Source organism: Ips typographus, linkage group LG6 (genome assembly GCF_016097725.1).
Source record: "Ips typographus isolate SLU linkage group LG6, UJ_Ityp_2.0, whole genome shotgun sequence".
Lineage (NCBI taxonomy): Eukaryota > Metazoa > Arthropoda > Insecta > Coleoptera > Curculionidae > Ips > Ips typographus.
In genome coordinates this window covers 11391306-11408103 of record NC_138427.1, presented here as the reverse complement: position 1 = coordinate 11408103, position 16798 = coordinate 11391306, and the positions used below count along the sequence as shown (strand labels likewise).

The following is a 16798-nucleotide window of genomic DNA, read 5'->3' as shown; positions in this document are numbered from 1 at the left end:
AGAAAACAATATCGGGAATCCCACCGTGCAGCATAATGAGACCGGAAGACAGGATTTAGGAAAGCGGATAAGCTGCCGTAGAGCCGGATTACCCGCCGAGTCGGACCTTCCCCCAACATTAGCCCCAGGCTAAGTAATTTATTGCGCAATAATTAAGGCGTCAAGTGTTGTTATTACCGTTCCGAATTTGCATACCGTCCTATATGGAGGGTGGTTTTAATTTATTCGGTGACGTGCTGGCTGTACAAACTAAAAGTAGTTTTAATTATTTTTAGTTGGCAAATTTGACTAAATTTCAACCATCCAGGCATAGTTTGTTAAGATGAAAAAAATCACCGTTAAATGTGTATTTTTTTACTAGTATGGCAACACTGCTGAAGCTTGGCAATGATGCCCAGCTTTGTGCGGTGACATTTGACATTGACGCTGCTGAATTTGACATTTGACAATTGACATTCTACATTTGAGTTTGATTGAGGAAAAAATCAACAAAAATCATTTCCTTTCATGAAATCGCAAAAATCAATACCCTAAAGCCCTTCCTGCATCGAATTTTTAGTAAAGTTACACCTGAAAATGTGCTTTTTTGCAAATGTGTAACTGTACGTTAAAGTGCTACTAGGAAACTCCTCTTAAAACGCAAGGTAAACGAAATTAAAAAGGCCTACACAATCTTTTACTACTTTTTAAACAGAAATTATGAATCCCTTAAAAGAGCCCTCGCCACCAGTCTCAGCTATGGCCACCCCAACAAATGGCAGTGGAAATTTGGTAGATGAATTTGAGGAAGCTTTCCAGGTTAGTTACTTCCACCACACATTTGTTTCCCATTTACATTTTACCCTAATTACAGTCATGCCTAAATGTTCTAACCAAAGAAGATGCAGTGCCCACCACTGATAAGGATGAAATCAAAGTTGAAGTAGAACACACCATGCACAGATTCATAGACTTAGCCAGACAAATGGAGGCGTTCTTCCTACAAAAACGGTTCCTACTCTCAGCCTTTAAACCTGAAATGAATGTTAAAGAGGATATTAATGAACTGCGCCAGGAGTTGGTTAGAAAAGATGAGCTGCTGAAGAGGCATTATGAGAAAATTACAGTGTGGCAAAACCTACTAGGAGACCTACACAGCTATGCTAAAAGTCCTGCACAAACTGGTAAGACTTGCAAACTGTAACCAAGAAGGTGTTAAGTGTGTTCTATTTTCATACAACTTATTTGATCAAAGTTGCCATTTTGCAGAATTCAATACATAAACACAGTATTCAGGATGATTATGAAATTTCAAAATTTAAATATAAAAAATACCAGACAAACAAGTAAGAACACTCAATTCACTTGGTTTTGTTGGTCAAACTGTTTTCAAAGTTTGATAAGTGTAAAATCAAATCACTTTATGTTTCAAGAAGTTTATGAATTTATTTGAGGCATAAAATTTGATAAAATAAATATGTTTCCAATTTGAATTAAAACTTTTGGTGTAAAACCTGTTTAAGGAAAAAATTATTGCAGGTGGCACTACACCATCAGGAGCAGGTTCAAGTGGTTCAATACCACCTTCCCCAGTTGCCAATCTTCCAGGTATTCAGTCAGGTAGTCAAATGATGCCTAATATACCTGCATCAATGCAACAGTTGCACCAGCAGCAACAGATGCAACAGCATCAACAATTGCAGGTGCCACAACAACAGCAAATGCAACAAATGCAGCAAATCCAACAGATGCAGGTAGATAGACGGTGAATTTGCTTTTTATTTTGTTTTTATGAGTAACTATTAGACAATAATATTTTATTTTTGGGATATTTAATAGCTGGGTGCTCTTTTCTTCCTAAAAAAAATATATGTAGTAGAATTGGAATTTTAGGTACTGATTAGTAGAAATTAGCAAGAAGGTTATTATTTTTAAAGAAAAGTCCAGTTATTTGGTTTAGTATGCTAAAATTATCTTGCCAAAAATTAGAAGTGTGTTTACAGTTTACAGGATGTTTATAGTGAAGCTTACAGGGTGTCCCTTTGTACAAAGACTCCCTAATGTTTCTACTCTTGTTTTGTTGCCATTTTCTATAATGTTTAATAGTGTTTTTGCCTCTAACTGTTAATTTATTTGTTTGTTTTTTTGGGACACCTTTTGCATATATTACTATTAAAAAACTACACTGTTTGATAAGCATAGATTTCCTTGGTGGTATATTTGTATACTAACTCTCAAGGTCTTTTCCATTACGCGAGCCAATTTTTAGTGACTACTATGGATGCATAATATACTATTATCTTCTAAGCTTTTCAGTGTAAGTCCTACTTGTTGAATTTTACACATTGTTGCCTACCCAAATGCTTACTAAAGAAAAAACTAAAAGACATAACAATTAAAAAACTTACTTCCTAGCAGTAAAATCGATTGATTTCAAAATATATATTTTTGTGAAATTTAGAGGTGAATAAATTATTTTTGGAGTTTAATGCTTTTGCTTTATACCTGAAACGTCGCAAACTTAACGTGCAGAAACCAGGAGGGTTGGTTAACAAATATACATACTTTTTAAATATGTTGTAAAGTTAAGATTATGTATTTTATTAAAATGGTTATTTTGTGATTTGTTAAGGTCCCTCCTGGTTTAAGCGGAGGTACGGTCGGTCCTGGTATGCTGTCACCGCATCAAACTATGCTTGTGCAGGGCCTGGGGCAGTCAGGCCCTTTTGCTCAAGGTGGTCCAGGTGGAATGCTTCAGGGCCCTTTGGCTTATTTGGAAAAAACCACTAGTAACATAGGTAAGTGTTTAAATGACTGTGCTTTAGTATTTTAACATTAGCAGGACATTTTTTTGAATATTTACGTCTTTGAAAGATTATGTAGGGGGCTTGACGGATGGACGTAGGTGACGCGGACGAGGCAGAGGTCGAGGAAGAGGAAGGGGCCGAGGCCGAGGCCGCGGGCGAGGCACTTCGAGCTTGACCCCCGATTATCTGTCGCCCTAGCCTATACCAGATCCGTAAGTTTTTATTTTTTGCCACACAAACTAAAGATACTACAACCCACTAGATCACAATCGTTTTAAAACACATTTTAGAGTTATCAACTACATTAAAACCACACAGTATGTTTGTTTACAGAATTGCCTCGTACTACTACCTTTCAGGGTCTCCCTATTATCTAGAAGACACTAGCAATTAAACGCAAGTTTTCTATCTTTACAAATTGGATCTACATCGAAATGTTAAAAGTTGTCGTTATTTAAAGTACGAGGATTAAATCAAATTCAGTATTTGGGAACAAATAATCTCTTAGTATAAGTTGCACTCTCGTATATAAGACAATGTTCTTAATGTATTCCACACCAATAATTACACATTATACCTTATTAAGAGTTCAAACGAGATTAATAATCTAATACACTGCATTTAATTATTTATTGTGTACTCCAGAAGAATGTCTTTGAAGTGGATGTATGTCAATATAGTTAGGCAAATAATTAAATTAGTTTTTAAGGCACCATATTTATAGTCGCATTTATATAGACAAAATCAGTAGCACTATTCAGTCAATCTAGTATTTAGGTAAGTTGATATCAAAAATCGTTATACCTAGTTATTTTAGTTTTGAATAAACTAAACACAGGGTGATAGGAGAAAAGTAGGTAGGTACAAGGTAAGAAATTTGGTCACCTCTGTAATGTGGATGTACCAAGCTCTACGTGCTAATGGTATACAAAATAACGGAAGAGCGTATATACAGGGTGATTTAGGTTTTAGTACATAAATTTTAACCACGTATTCTACATCTAAAAATAATCCCAGTTTGCTCTATAAACTATATCCCAGAAATGCGTCTTTCAGGAAATACAGGGTGTTGAAGTTTTATAAAAAAAAACACAAAATTCATTTTTTTTCAAAACGCCTATAAAAAATTATATTGATAAAAAATTATAATAATTGTTTAAAATGGTATCCTTGGACTTTGCAATGCATTTTTTGCAATGTTGGACTAAAGAATTGACTGCTCGTAAAATTGGCAACCTTCTTGTATTTCCTGAAAGACGCATTTCCGGGATATAGTTTATAGAGCAAACTGGGATTATTTTTGGCCGTAGAAGGTTAAAATTTGCGTACTAAAACCTGAATCACCCTGTAGAGTGTGAACCTAAGCGTTTTTGAAAAGCTCACCTTAAAAAGTTTTGTTTTTAATTATTGACTACTCGAATATACGAAAAGAAATTTAAAAGTAATATGTTATGCGTTAATAAGCCCTAATGGATTTAACGATTTGAACGTACTAACTGCAAATTTGCTTTTCTAGCTAGAAAACTACAGGGTTGTAGTAAAAAATTAGAACGTTCAGTCATGGATCTGAAAAACATGGGTGGCTTTGTGTATAGATCTGACAATATTAAAGTCAAGAACAGGACAAAACACAGTACTGCAATAAATTCACACGCTTGGTGGCTTTTGTATATAGTACCCCAATTGCATTGTGTAATACTCTATATAGGAAGATGAATGTGACTTGTTATTTGTAACGTTTCCGAATTTCAAAATTGTGATATCAAATATTTAATAAATGACTAGTTAGAGGTGACTTCTATATTTTGCCTTCCACCGGTCCCGATTCCAAAATGAAAACTACACATTTAAGAAATTGGATTATATTAATTTGATAAGGCCACCAAATGATTATTATTACAATGAATGGGCGTATTCGGAGTACCAATCGCGTTCGAAAACCGCTTGCAACTCGCTTCTGATTGTCGTGTGATTCACAGCCCGATCGAATACAGGGTCGTGCAAAACAAACGTCACCCCTGCGGTATCCGTAAAATAGTCCCCCGACCAATTAGAAGTCCCTATAAAAGCCGTATTATCGGTCACCATGTACTTGTTGTGGTTCACTCTGGCGTAAGGAATTTTTCTTTGTTCATTATTAGCTGGCACCACAAAACGGCGCTGCAAAATTACACAAACTCTCTCTCTCTTGTTATCGTTGACTTTTTTTACTTACCACTTCAATGGAAACTCCTGGGTAAGCTTTACTAACATCAGCCAAACTCTTTAAAAAGTTATCTTCGGCTGGCCGCGAGTGATTCCATTTACTAATCAACAGTTTCACTTTAACTTTGTGGTCAATAGCAGCACTTTTCAAAGCGTTGTCAATGACTGGCCAAAACACTTTTTTGGGCGTGTAGATCATTAAAGGGAAATAGTCCATTACGGCAATGTAAACAAACTTCTCCGCGTGTTTGATTACATTTGTTAAGGCGTCGATATCGTTAGTACGACCGGCGGGGTTAAAAGGAAGCGGTGAACTCTGGAATTTACCACGTTTATGTACTTAAAAATCAATTAATGCCGATTATTAACTCACGGTTAGAAAGGTTTGGAAAGTTTCATTCTCCAACACCATATTTAAAGGGGAGTTCATATTAAAGTTTGTTTTTAAAGTGTCCGGCCATTGAGCTGGGATTGAGTTGTTTTCCCCGATAGTCCAGTAAACCTACGCATCAATACTTTTGTTACTAATAGTTCAAATGAGTAAAAAATTAAGTACTTCAAAGATTTTGGAGGCATCCTCTGCTATACAAGAACAATTCGTTATGCTGACTCCCAGTTCCTTCACCTAAATAAAACCAATTGTGACTAACACTGAGATGAACTTTAATTTTGCTCAAAATTACCTGAGTTAAAGACCTCCAATCCATATTAGCGCTCCCAATATAAACGTGTTGTCGATCAATTATCCACATTTTTGTGTGTAAAACTCCACCACCCAAAATTTTCACAAAGTTCAAACTGCGCACCTGCGCAGCTTTCCGTTTTACCAAGAATTCAGTGTCCACGTTGGGGTAATTTTGAGTAGGTGCATTTTGTGCGATTCTAATGGTGACTCCGCGGTCAGTGCCCGCTTTTAGTAGAGCTTGGAAGATCTTTTCACCCTGAATTAGGATTTGTCATTCAAACAAAAAGCAAATTTGTAATTCTGGCCGATCCAACTATACCTTAATGGAAGAAGGATCAGGATAGACCTCGGACTGCCTGAGCGTCCAGTATAGGGAAGCAATATCAATAGATTTCTGTGCATTGTTTATAAGACTCAACCACACATCAAACGTTGATGCGTGACTTACAGAGGAGTCGTTAAACACCAAACCTTCTGGTATACTTTCTACTAATGATAATCTGGAAAAAAATTCAATGTTGTATAAGCTTTTAGGGGTTATAAAGGCGGGCTATACTCACCTACATGAATTACAACTAGGTTCAAAACGGTTGAGTTTCTGTAAAGCTTTTTCAGTAGCGTGATCTAAAACGGGCAACAACACTACAAGGAAGATAAGTGTGCATATAATCGTAATTGGGATGCACGAGGGTCGACACCATTTGTTTTTTGCACCCCACCTGCAATAATAATCCCATTTATATAAAAAAAATTCACTTTTAAGTAATTACCGACCTATCAGGACTGCCATCATGGTCTGTTATCGAATAGGTTTGCGCCCACAACTCTTGTTCTGGAGGAATTAGAGACGTTGGCGTTTCGGGAACAGTCTGAAAATTGCATACAACGTTTTAATTGTAAAGGTTTTTCAACGTTTTGTTTTTATTTTGGGTTTTATTCAAATTATTAAAAATGTTGGCCTTGTCCTACATTAAGATGCAGTCATATTGATGTTAGAGGACGCCACCAGTCCGGGGAATTACAGAGCCCGACAGCTGTCATCAGTGTCAACAATGTCAAATTATTGTTTTATATTTATAATTTTGTCATTTTTCAGTTGTTTTATTAAACTTTTATGTTTCATGTCTCTTTTTCTAGGAAAAAACTAGTAAAAAGTGTTTTTTTGTATTTAATGTCGTGATTTTTCCACAACAGGTAAGTGATTTTTGGTGTAGATACTTTAATTTTGGAGATTTGTACTGTTTAGGCAGTTTGTTTCATACCTACTGGTTAATACAGTGGATTTTCCTTGTGTCTGGTCTGCTTTACCCACCCAACACACATTACCCCCATAGAATATTGGTCCAGTGTCTGGATATTGAGGAAAACAAACCAGTACTGAGACTCCCTGTAATGTAGGTAGAGTAAAATTCTATTTGTCTATTATATTTTAGGTATTGGGCCTTTTGTGCTCAAACCGGTAGAAAGCCACAACATTGCGTGAATTTGGCACTTCAAAGGTCTCTAATTTTAGCCATGTTTTGGCTTTCTAAGTCTTTGTGCATAGAATGTCTTACACTTAGAATATATAATATAAAATAAAATAAAATATAAAAATAAAAACATATAAAATTCCACTCTACTTACATCACATGGAGTCCCAGCGCAGGCCTTACAATCATAAAGTGTATTGAGAGTTTAGTTTAGAGATGCATTAGGTCAGTAGATATATTGCCTTAACTGAATTAATTTGGTGCTAAAATGGTTAGCACCTTAAAACTGAGCTTAAAGGCAGTATTTTTAGTACTATTCAAACAATAGAAGGTCAAAATGGTAAAGTTTTGTAGTACTAGTGGAAAAGTTTATAAAACTTACCTACCCTGCTCTAACAATTAAAATATTGAACACTAGCTTCAGCTAAGTTAAGTTTTGAATAATGTAAGAAATGGTAAGTTTACATTTACACAGTGTTTGTTCATATAGTTTGTGATTTGTCAAGAAAAAGCAGTAAGCAAAAAGCTGCTTTTTTCGACCAAACACAAACTATGACCTAAAAAATTTAAAATGTCATAGTTAAAACCTTAACTTACATCCTGTAACTTTGTCTTTCAATTCAATCTGTTGGCAATCTGCCATTAAAGGTGTGGTTGTATTTCTTGTATGATTTTCAACCAGAAATTAAGAAAGCATAGAAGGATCTCAGCAGCCCAAAACTGACAAAAGCTGGGACAGCAAGGAATACTGTTTACTACCAAAACAGTAATAAAACTGAGTAAGAATGTATTTGAAAGTAAGTAAGTAAGACAAAGAATATTGAAAGACATATTGGCTGTGGTAATCTGATTTTATTATGTATTAATTAATACACAACAAAATGTTATGATCCTTTAGTAAGCAGGGCTATAATGAGAAACTTAGTAGTGAAATGTTTAGTGAGGAACTTAGATTAGAACCAGGAACCTTACATTTATAGCAAGAGACACCACTTTTCTTTACACTATGAAATACTAGGTTTATGTACCTTTTTATATTCAGTCTGTACTTTGAGCTTCATTTTAATAGACTTTCAATCACATTAATTTTGATTTGGGTTACGTATTATCTTTTTGATATGATATAAAACTCTTTGTTTATAAACATAGCAACAATGACACCTCACACCTGATATGATAAAGTATCCAACTATCTAATTAGAAGTTTGAAATGCATTGTTGCCACATTTCTTCTAGTCAATGCACCAAATCCTACATTCAAAGTATAAGGAATAATCTGTAAGTATCAGCTCTCAAAAAAGTAGTAAATATTTTTTAAGACACCCTATATACAAATTTACATTTGTTTTTTTTTTAATTTCATGAGAGAATGTTGATTTAGCAATTGTTATTTTAGGTCTAGTCTATGCTTGACAAAGCAAAAGTCTAGAAGATGCTAGAGGTTAGGTGCATTCCTCATTTTTAAAACAACTGAAACCAGTATTGAGCCTTCTCAGATCAGGATAATTAATTATTTTATTATGATTGTGCTTGATTATAATTATTTAGTTCACTTACCGACAATCGTGGTTTACCAAAAAACCCACTGTGCTGAGATAATCGTTTATTTTCGTGTTTTGGCGGTATTAAAACCACCAATTGTTCTCTATCCGAATCGGATCGGCCAGAACTTGATGGTCTGGCTCTATTATTCTGAGCCGCGTAACTCGGTTCCGAAAAGGGAGTCCTTGACCTACATGCAAACATTTATTCCTACCTGGAAACCTGGATTTTTTTCACGAAACAACATACCCGTTTAGTTGTATATTCGCATTATTGTCGCCGTAATTGATATTATTCGTATTATTAATTTGCATAAATAAACTGCAAGTTTGCGAAGCTATTTGAAAAAGCCCATCTTGCACGTGTCTTTCTTTTGGAGCCCTCCGCTCCCCTAATTGCTCCCAACAACGTTTGGGCATTACTATAAATATATCACAGAATTGTAAGCTGAAAAATTCAAAAAAGTTAGCAACAAAATAATTGAAAGCCTTGATTCTTGGAACAGGAAAATTACTGGAAATTTCTTTATTGCCCTTGATTACAGGGTAAAAATCCATAACTCTAGTTTACTTTGACTTGCATGCAATAACATGTTTTGTGGTTTTTTTCTACCTTAATTAAACAAAAGATAATTCCAACTTCCAACTTTTACACCCTCAACTTTCACCCAATATCGATTGCAGGTGTTCGATAGGAGTCAAGGTTTTTAATTCTGCATCAACAATAATAAATCCTCAAAGAATTTCATACACGCAACGGCTATTAGGTTGATTGTATCCAGCTAATTTATTTTAATATATTATTACTTTATTACAATACTAGGAATTTAATAATTTTGTTTTGCAGATTGTGTCTAGAGCAAAATATTTAAATAAACATTTAAAAGCACTTACCTTCTACAACAGGTATAGGCACAAAGGGTGCAAAATAACCTAAACAATATGGGTGGTAATAAAGTTCACTTTTCTCCTTAAATCCTAAATAAAGTGAAGTTTTCCCGTAATAACGTTAAACTAACCCTTGCCCTGCATTGCCGGTTAAATACTACAACATTGATTAGTTCTACATTTTTCAGGCGGCTAAACGATTCCTTTAACAGGGGTTTGAGTCCACATGCGCGGATTTTTTTTCTACATTTTTGAGGCGCCAAATGAGTTATTTTCCTTAACATTAATTTACTTTAAAGTATAAACACAGGCCTCTAAAACATGTTTTATTCAACTATATTCAAACCTTACAAAGCGAATGGATTCACCACAGTTTTATTTTTTCTGTTAGTCATTATTCGCTTCCACACTTTTTCAACCAAAATTACCAGCAAGGCAATACAGAAACCTATACATTATTCAAAAAAGTATACTTTGAAGATTAGAATTGTTAATATTGTTACCTATTAACAGAACAAAAAAACTTCCTTGCATATCATCTAAGTTTACTGTATGATTATTGACTTCCAGGGTATTTTGCTTTTTCCAGCATCTGTCCTTTTTGGGTAAATAGTCCTCAAGCCACTTTTGGATTAAACCCACTTGGTGTAAACGCTTGATTCTGTAATTTTTTTAGTTTGAGCGTCGTTTGGTTTAGTTTGTTGAAATTTACTCACTCTTCGTTAATTTTACTCAAGTATGGTGTGTCCGGGGCTACAATAAGCGCAATATGCTCCTCGAAAAATTTATCTGAACCTGCAAGAAAGCTTAGTCATTACCAATTCACTGACATCCAGGTTAGCAAAACCTAAAGAGAAACTGCACTGATCGTCCTCTAAAAAAGCCTGTTTGATAACGTATTGGAGTTTAATTTTCCAATCCATGTAGACGTGCCTGCCCGCTTTAATTTCCTCCAGCATGTAACGTTTATTGGATATTTGATGGGCATTTTGAAAAATCGTTTTGTACGTATAGTCTTGCGTATCCTAGAACTGCTCCGTAGTAGTAGGATCCAAAGTCAACATTTTTAATTGTTAAACCTTTATAACTGCTTCGAAGTAGCTGTTTTCAGCGTAGCTCCACGTGACCGATTGTTTTCTAGAAACCAAGTCTTCTAAAGTGGAAATGGCCACTTCCATCTTAGGAAATGTCAAGTAAGCCACCAAATTTCCGCAATAGGTGGTACCAATTACCAAAACTACCAGCCACCAGGCGCCTACTATAATACGGGCGCTATCTGCATAAGGTAAATGCATCCCACCTTTTGACATGTGATGGAAATTGTGCTGATTAAAAAAATTCGATTTCTATGCAAATATTTACCTTGCTGCAATAAAGCCCCATACATATACCAGATACAGTTTTGCACTGTGGTCAAACCGCCCTTTTTGCTAATCCCTTTATACTCATAAACTGGACTGTACTTGTGTATGTAGAACAGTATGGGCCCCATTGAGAGTATGGTCAGTGAAAGACACAACCAAGTCTAATTAAAAAAAAATTAGCAGAATGTGGTTGAAGGTTAAATTACGTACGTCTCCTCCAAAAGGTGATATAAACAATAAAGCCCTGCTTAATTCCCTTGGGCGAGCTGCCAGAGTAGTATAAGGCTGGATGCTGATTGCGTCTGTAAAGTTTACAATTTTTTTGTTTTGTTCAGTTACGGTAAACGCACACGCGCCCATTATTGCTGATTTATTGTGTACTATATCCAAAATTGCTTGTGGAACCCTAAAAATATCGTATTATAGGGGTGCTTCATAAGTAATAGACTTAGATGTTTAGGCTGAGTTTGGTTTTGACTGTCACATTTATAACTCAGCTTAAACTAGCCTTAAATAGGTCGATCTCAAATGTTTAATTTACTCCTATGGTATTGGTTTACCAAGAATGACTTTAATCAAAAAGTTTTTTCTTTTCAGAAATACTGCTTACCTGAATGTCGACACTGAAGACTTTTCAAGTATCCCCAGAAAATCATCATCAGTCTTATGTCCTTCTTTTGACGTAACATTTTGACTTTGGACCACTTCAACTGTGTAAGTAAAATTCAAATTCTTTGCTAGTTCCTGGATAATATCAAACACGATTCCTTTAAACTCTACTACATCACCAGAAGCGTTGGTTTTCAATATTTGCCAAGGAGGATTCTACAATTCAAGCTCTTATATCGTGTAATTCGGTCAATAAAGTTGAAACTCACATGAAAGGAAACTAGTGGTAAATTACTGCGTCTAAATCCATGAGCAACGTGGGGAAAAAGGGCGTCGATCATCGTAGGGCCGTCACTGGGTCTCCAACTCCCAACTGGGATAATGTCCACTGTGGAGAAGTCCTCGTGGGTTTGGTATTCTTTACCCCAAGTTTCACCGGATGCAAAATTCCATTTCGTACAGTTGTCGCAGTTACCGTGTTCGAATAGGTATTTCTGAAAATTTGTAACGTTTTACGGTTAATGCAGCTGTTGCTGAGGATTTACCTGGACTTGACTAAGAAGAAAAGTTTTCCTATCCAGTTTCGACGGTCTAATCGCTTCCCATTCCTCATCAGAATACTGGCGAGATATTTCTGATTCTTCCACATAGGCTCGATCCAAGGAATGCAGAATAGCTGCCAAGCTTTCATTTATATGACACTCTATTCCACCCTAAAAAATCTATTTTAAAAAACTATTAAAGTGAATAAGTTTCCAATCTTACCACACAAATATCCTTGGTGGATGTGTTATTGTAAATGAAAGCCACATTGTCACCTTCTCTCAACATTGTCTTAAATCTCATCATATTTCTGATTGTATCGTTTGAGTCCGATATAACGTACAACCATTGGGTGTTTGTGTCTACTAAATTTTGCTGTTTGGCGTACTGCATGATTTTTTCAACCAACTCAAATTTTGCTACAACTACATAAAACACAACAGATACAGAATTTCAGTCTATGAATTGCAATCACCTATAAAATTTTTACTGAGTTTTCTCCAGATGAGTTGAGAAAAAGTCCTGGACAAAATGTCTTCAACACTACTAGAATTCGCGAAAGCTTTGGCTTCCAAGCTAATCATTGAAATCCCTGAAGCTCCCACATTGCTAACTCGTTTGGTAATGGACTTGATCACTCTTATCAACAAATCATTAGCTGTAAATCACTGACATTCAAGCCAAACTATACTTTTTATAGCTGTACGTTCTATACATATGCTACCATCGTAAATAATAACCATATTCTTCCAGGTGTACACTCCAGTTGTTCGCAAATCTAGAAGTAGTTGTGGAGTTTCCTGTCCTCTTTCGATGATTGGGATGGTAATAGCAGATCGTTGAGGCAGTCTGGCACAGTCTTGCTCTACGACTTTAAGTGTCAGCCTTACGTTTACTTAATTGAGGACAATTACAAACCGGAAATTGCTACGTGTAGTAAGTGTTCACTTTCAGCAGCATTAAATAAGTCCCAAGTCTCCTCGCAAGACGTGATACTCAGTATAATACTCAAATCTAAAATGTTTTGAGTACCAAGTTGGTTATGACGTGCTACAATTAAGTGTATCACCTCTTTTAACGTTAATGCGCGGCCAAGACGACACAAGAACATTAACACCGGTATGCTTTAAAATCTCCCTTTTACCAAACACTAAATATTCTTCAATTCCTGTTCGAATCCTGTCATAATTCTCAGCCAAATACTCCCTATCAACCACTATCACTGAAATTTCAAAACTTTCAACAACCATTCAAGTAAGATTCTGGAAAGTCTCACCCATTGAAGCATTTGTAGTGATCAAAGAAGGAAAAATTTCACCTCGAATCCTAACACAAAACAGTCCAAAACAAATCAAAAACCCCGCAAACATCGTACTTTCTGGCACATTCTTCCGGTATTTTTGAGCTTATGAAAGCTCATTCGTGTCCAGAAAACGCTGTAGTAGCACATCCCGAAATTGGAAAACCGCTAATCAAAATTGTATGTGCCCAGGTGTGTGTGTAATAAACTTGAACGAAATAACTACTTGTTGTAAATGGTATATAGGTCAACGTTGAAGAAACGCAAAGGTTATCCGTGAAAAATTGATGAGGATTTGTTGCCTAAGGGGAGCGTAACATTTTAGATTTGTTTTCATTTGTTACTTATGTGATTTATGCATTAATATGATTTTATTTCATACTGTATCGTAATTTGGTGTCTGTGTGAAACCGCAAAAACTAAGAATCAAATAACTATTACCACTTACAGTATGAAATAAAACGTTTTACGCTACTCTTCCGTGAAGTGCAATTAAAGTACTCCTCTAGAAATTCCGGAACATCTAGACATTATTGATCTGGAGCACAGTTCCAAAAAATTGGTGGAAAGGTTTTTAATTCCCTTCCTTCAAAAGCCTTTGTTACATATTTGTTAGTTTCTCAAATAAACGGTCCAATAGTGTAAGTAAAACTCCTTGATTCTATTCAACCGAATATATTACACAATTAAGTTTCCTTAGGAACTACTTTGTACACGAGTACTCACATTAAATAAAAAAATGTATAATAATCACAAAATGACACGTTTACACCATTTCCAAAATATTAATAATGCCTCTACTGTTGGCGGCCAATACGACATTCGAGTTTTGTTTCCAACAAACCGCTGATACAAACTCATTACAATCGTTTTCGCGTCTTTCCTGCTCTAAAACGCCTTCGGTCGTTTCGAACCTGTATTGACACAATCTTTTGCTCAGTCCTTTATAGTAAACGTATAAAGAGTTATTTTCGGAACCGCACGCGATATAGTCACCGTCGGTCGCGAGACCTACAAAATTCTTTTCGTTTACGTGACCGACGAATGACCGCAAACAGTGAGGAGACTGAACGTTCCACAGTTTCAGCTGTGAATCAGTTGAAGCGGACACGATGTGATGTTCATTCAGAAATTTAACGTAGCTTACTGCCTTTTTATGTCCTTTGAATATGTGCACCGGCTCTTTCATGTTGCGAAGATCGTAGTAGTGCACACAATGATCAGCGCTACCAAAAGCCAATTGGGAGGAACTTTTCGGGTTGAATTTAACGCAGCAAACGTTGAATTTGGCATCTAGAGTTGCGATGGAATGTTCTTCATTTAGAGAGTAGAGTTTTACTTTTGTGTCGTCAGACCCTTTATAATAACAAAATTAGTATTAAGAACATTTACTTAAGTACAAACATACCTGAAGCAATTAATCTGGTATCAACGCAATTAAAATCCACACTCCAACACCGTTTTTCGTGTTCCTGATAAGTTTTAGTTCGCTGGCCAATAGAAGCGTCCCATATAGTCACAGTTCCCTCATAATCACTGGAGGCCAGCGTGCTTTTATGGTAGTTATGCCAACTGATACAGGAAATTTTCGATCTGGACGACATCTCAATACAAGGATAATGCATATTAACGGTGTCTTTCATCACATTGCCGTAATCAAACACTTTAATGCGTTTCGTTACGCCGGCAATAGCGAAAAATTCGCTGTCTTTATCGAATTCAATGCTTGAGACTATGGTGGAATTGTTGAACAAATCATTAGAATAGTTCAAGGTGGTGAGTAAACGCAGGGAACTGTAGGTGGAGAATTTGATTAAACTCTCCCGGAATTGGTTTAAAGCCAAGTCAGCTTGTGGCGGTCCTTTTGTTTTATCGTCTTTACCGAATATCAAATCTTTGGCTTTGGTTGAGAAGTAACAGCTGGCCAAATCGTCAAAGTAATTGTACATTCGTTTGCGGCGTAACGATAAGGAGACCGAGAATTGTGACTGAAGGTCTGATTGTTTGGTGTCTTCTTTACGTCCTAAAAGGAAAAACAGAAAATTTGTTGAGTATTGTTTAATTTCAGTCCTCAAGTTGAAACACATTCTTCCATAAATAGTGAAAATACCTGTTGATGAACCCATGTTATCAATAATCTGAATCATTTCCTTCTTTATGGCACTAATGGCAGGAGCATCCAGTTCTGAAGCAGCCGCTGAAGTTCTTTCAACATCCTCCAAAGTGGGACATTTACTATGAACCTCTTTCAATTTGTTCATAACCTAATCAATACCACAATCACTTGCACAATGTTAAATGAGAATATTTGGACCTTACCTCATCAATATCCTGTTCAATCACTGTAATCTCCTTAGCAATCTGACTTTGCTTCTCACGTTTTTGTTTGAGAAGATGTTTGAGGAAATCCAGTAACAAACGATTTTGCATAGCATAAGACTCAGCTTCCAAAAGCTGTTTTCTTTGCATTAAGACTTCTAGCATAACATTCACGTCAGGAAGTGATAAATTCTGAGACTCTAACGCCACAAATTCGCGTAAATCATCAGCTCCAGTACTAAATTCACCAGAACTATCTCGGTTTGTGACAAAAGCTTCAGAACCACTGAGACCAGCCTTGTACTTTTTGATGAGATCATTTAGAAGGAAATTAGGAAATGCATCATTTACTGTTATGGAGGCATTGCATTTGGGGCACTTTTCACCTTGTTCTAGTGACTTTTTGATACATTCAAAGCAGTAAGTGTGTCCACATTTTGTAATGTATGCTTCCTCTATAATATTGAGACAAACAGGACAAGAAAAGTCAGAGTTGATTTCGTCGTAGAGTCCAGAGTGTGGGCGGCGTCTTTTGGGGGTCCGAATTGAACCCCGATGAGTGAGAATATTGCTGGCGCTATGACATGAAGCTGAGCTACTTCTACCATCATGTGTTGAAGACATCCTACTAGTAATTATAAGAGTGTACTTATCTAAGTGTTGTCAATGCACTATAGTGCCATTTGAAGCTTTTGAGACGAGTTATTGCTTTGTAGGAATAAAGATCAGGAAAGCCCTTTTAAACACTGACTTAAAACACAAATATAAAATACATTTTCTGTGGTTGTTGGATGTTAACCACTAATATAGGTTAAGTGTACGTCACTGAAACTAGTTTGAATTGGTACATTGAGATCCATTTCAGGCCTCCAGTTCATAAATTGGGTAATTAATACACTTGAAAGTGCAATATTGCTAAAATTTATAAATTCCATAAATTTAAACATGTCATATTGACCATTGACAAAAATTCCAAAAAAATGACGTTGAAAGGTTTGGTTTTCACCTGATTGAGAACACAACCTAAATCTTTTGGGTCAATCTTTGCTTCTCTATTTATTTGAATACCATCGCCATTTACACTTA

At 35.9% G+C, this 16798-nt stretch overlaps 4 protein-coding genes across 8 annotated transcripts; 1 reads left to right on the top strand and 3 right to left on the bottom strand.

Moving 5' to 3' along the window:
* Window positions 1–449: 449 nt before the first annotated feature.
* MED28 (mediator complex subunit 28) lies at window positions 450–13079 on the top strand. Of its 3 annotated transcripts, XM_081981132.1 has the most exons (9): window positions 450–644; window positions 695–798; window positions 854–1163; window positions 1519–1733; window positions 2612–2777; window positions 2854–2998; window positions 11539–11655; window positions 12598–12795; window positions 12847–13029. In XM_081981132.1, the coding sequence occupies exons 2-6, from the start codon at window positions 700–702 to the stop codon at window positions 2886–2888; spliced, it is 825 nt and encodes a 274-aa protein (XP_081837258.1). In that variant the 5' UTR covers window positions 450–644; window positions 695–699; the 3' UTR covers window positions 2889–2998; window positions 11539–11655; window positions 12598–12795; window positions 12847–13029. The 3 variants fall into 3 exon arrangements, with proteins under 3 accessions (XP_081837258.1, XP_081837257.1, XP_081837256.1); XM_081981131.1 differs by lacking the exon at window positions 12598–12795 and having other exon boundaries at window positions 12847–13079; XM_081981130.1 differs by lacking the exons at window positions 11539–11655; window positions 12598–12795; window positions 12847–13029 and adding an exon at window positions 3120–4581 and having other exon boundaries at window positions 451–644.
* Window positions 4633–9720, bottom strand: LOC145730116 (5'-3' exonuclease PLD3-like). 2 transcript variants are annotated; one of them, XM_081981124.1, is made up of 11 exons: window positions 9584–9720; window positions 8940–9137; window positions 8706–8880; window positions 6451–6545; window positions 6237–6395; window positions 5996–6176; window positions 5675–5932; window positions 5548–5616; window positions 5365–5493; window positions 5002–5307; window positions 4633–4946 (listed from the first exon to the last, which is right to left on the bottom strand). In XM_081981124.1, the coding sequence occupies exons 2-11, from the start codon at window positions 9107–9109 to the stop codon at window positions 4683–4685; spliced, it is 1806 nt and encodes a 601-aa protein (XP_081837250.1). In that variant the 5' UTR covers window positions 9110–9137; window positions 9584–9720; the 3' UTR covers window positions 4633–4682. The 2 variants fall into 2 exon arrangements, with proteins under 2 accessions (XP_081837250.1, XP_081837251.1); XM_081981125.1 differs by lacking the exons at window positions 8706–8880; window positions 8940–9137; window positions 9584–9720 and adding an exon at window positions 8177–8338.
* Window positions 9893–13913, bottom strand: LOC145730121 (ionotropic receptor 93a-like). The gene is made up of 16 exons (XM_081981135.1): window positions 13370–13913; window positions 13163–13315; window positions 13012–13107; window positions 12809–12958; window positions 12569–12751; window positions 12316–12518; window positions 12096–12263; window positions 11820–12044; window positions 11552–11766; window positions 11152–11347; window positions 10940–11102; window positions 10657–10877; window positions 10425–10602; window positions 10294–10372; window positions 10081–10238; window positions 9893–10025 (listed from the first exon to the last, which is right to left on the bottom strand). The coding sequence occupies exons 1-16, from the start codon at window positions 13461–13463 to the stop codon at window positions 9925–9927; spliced, it is 2583 nt and encodes an 860-aa protein (XP_081837261.1). The 5' UTR covers window positions 13464–13913; the 3' UTR covers window positions 9893–9924.
* A 139-nt stretch (window positions 13914–14052) lies between these two features.
* LOC145730115 (E3 ubiquitin-protein ligase COP1-like) lies at window positions 14053–16738 on the bottom strand. Of its 2 annotated transcripts, XM_081981123.1 has the most exons (4): window positions 15713–16727; window positions 15504–15657; window positions 14802–15416; window positions 14053–14749 (listed from the first exon to the last, which is right to left on the bottom strand). In XM_081981123.1, exons 1-4 carry the CDS (start codon window positions 16334–16336, stop codon window positions 14160–14162), a joined length of 1983 nt encoding a protein of 660 aa, XP_081837249.1. In that variant the 5' UTR covers window positions 16337–16727; the 3' UTR covers window positions 14053–14159. The 2 variants fall into 2 exon arrangements, with proteins under 2 accessions (XP_081837249.1, XP_081837248.1); XM_081981122.1 differs by having other exon boundaries at window positions 14802–15657; window positions 15713–16738.
* Window positions 16739–16798: the final 60 nt, after the last annotated feature.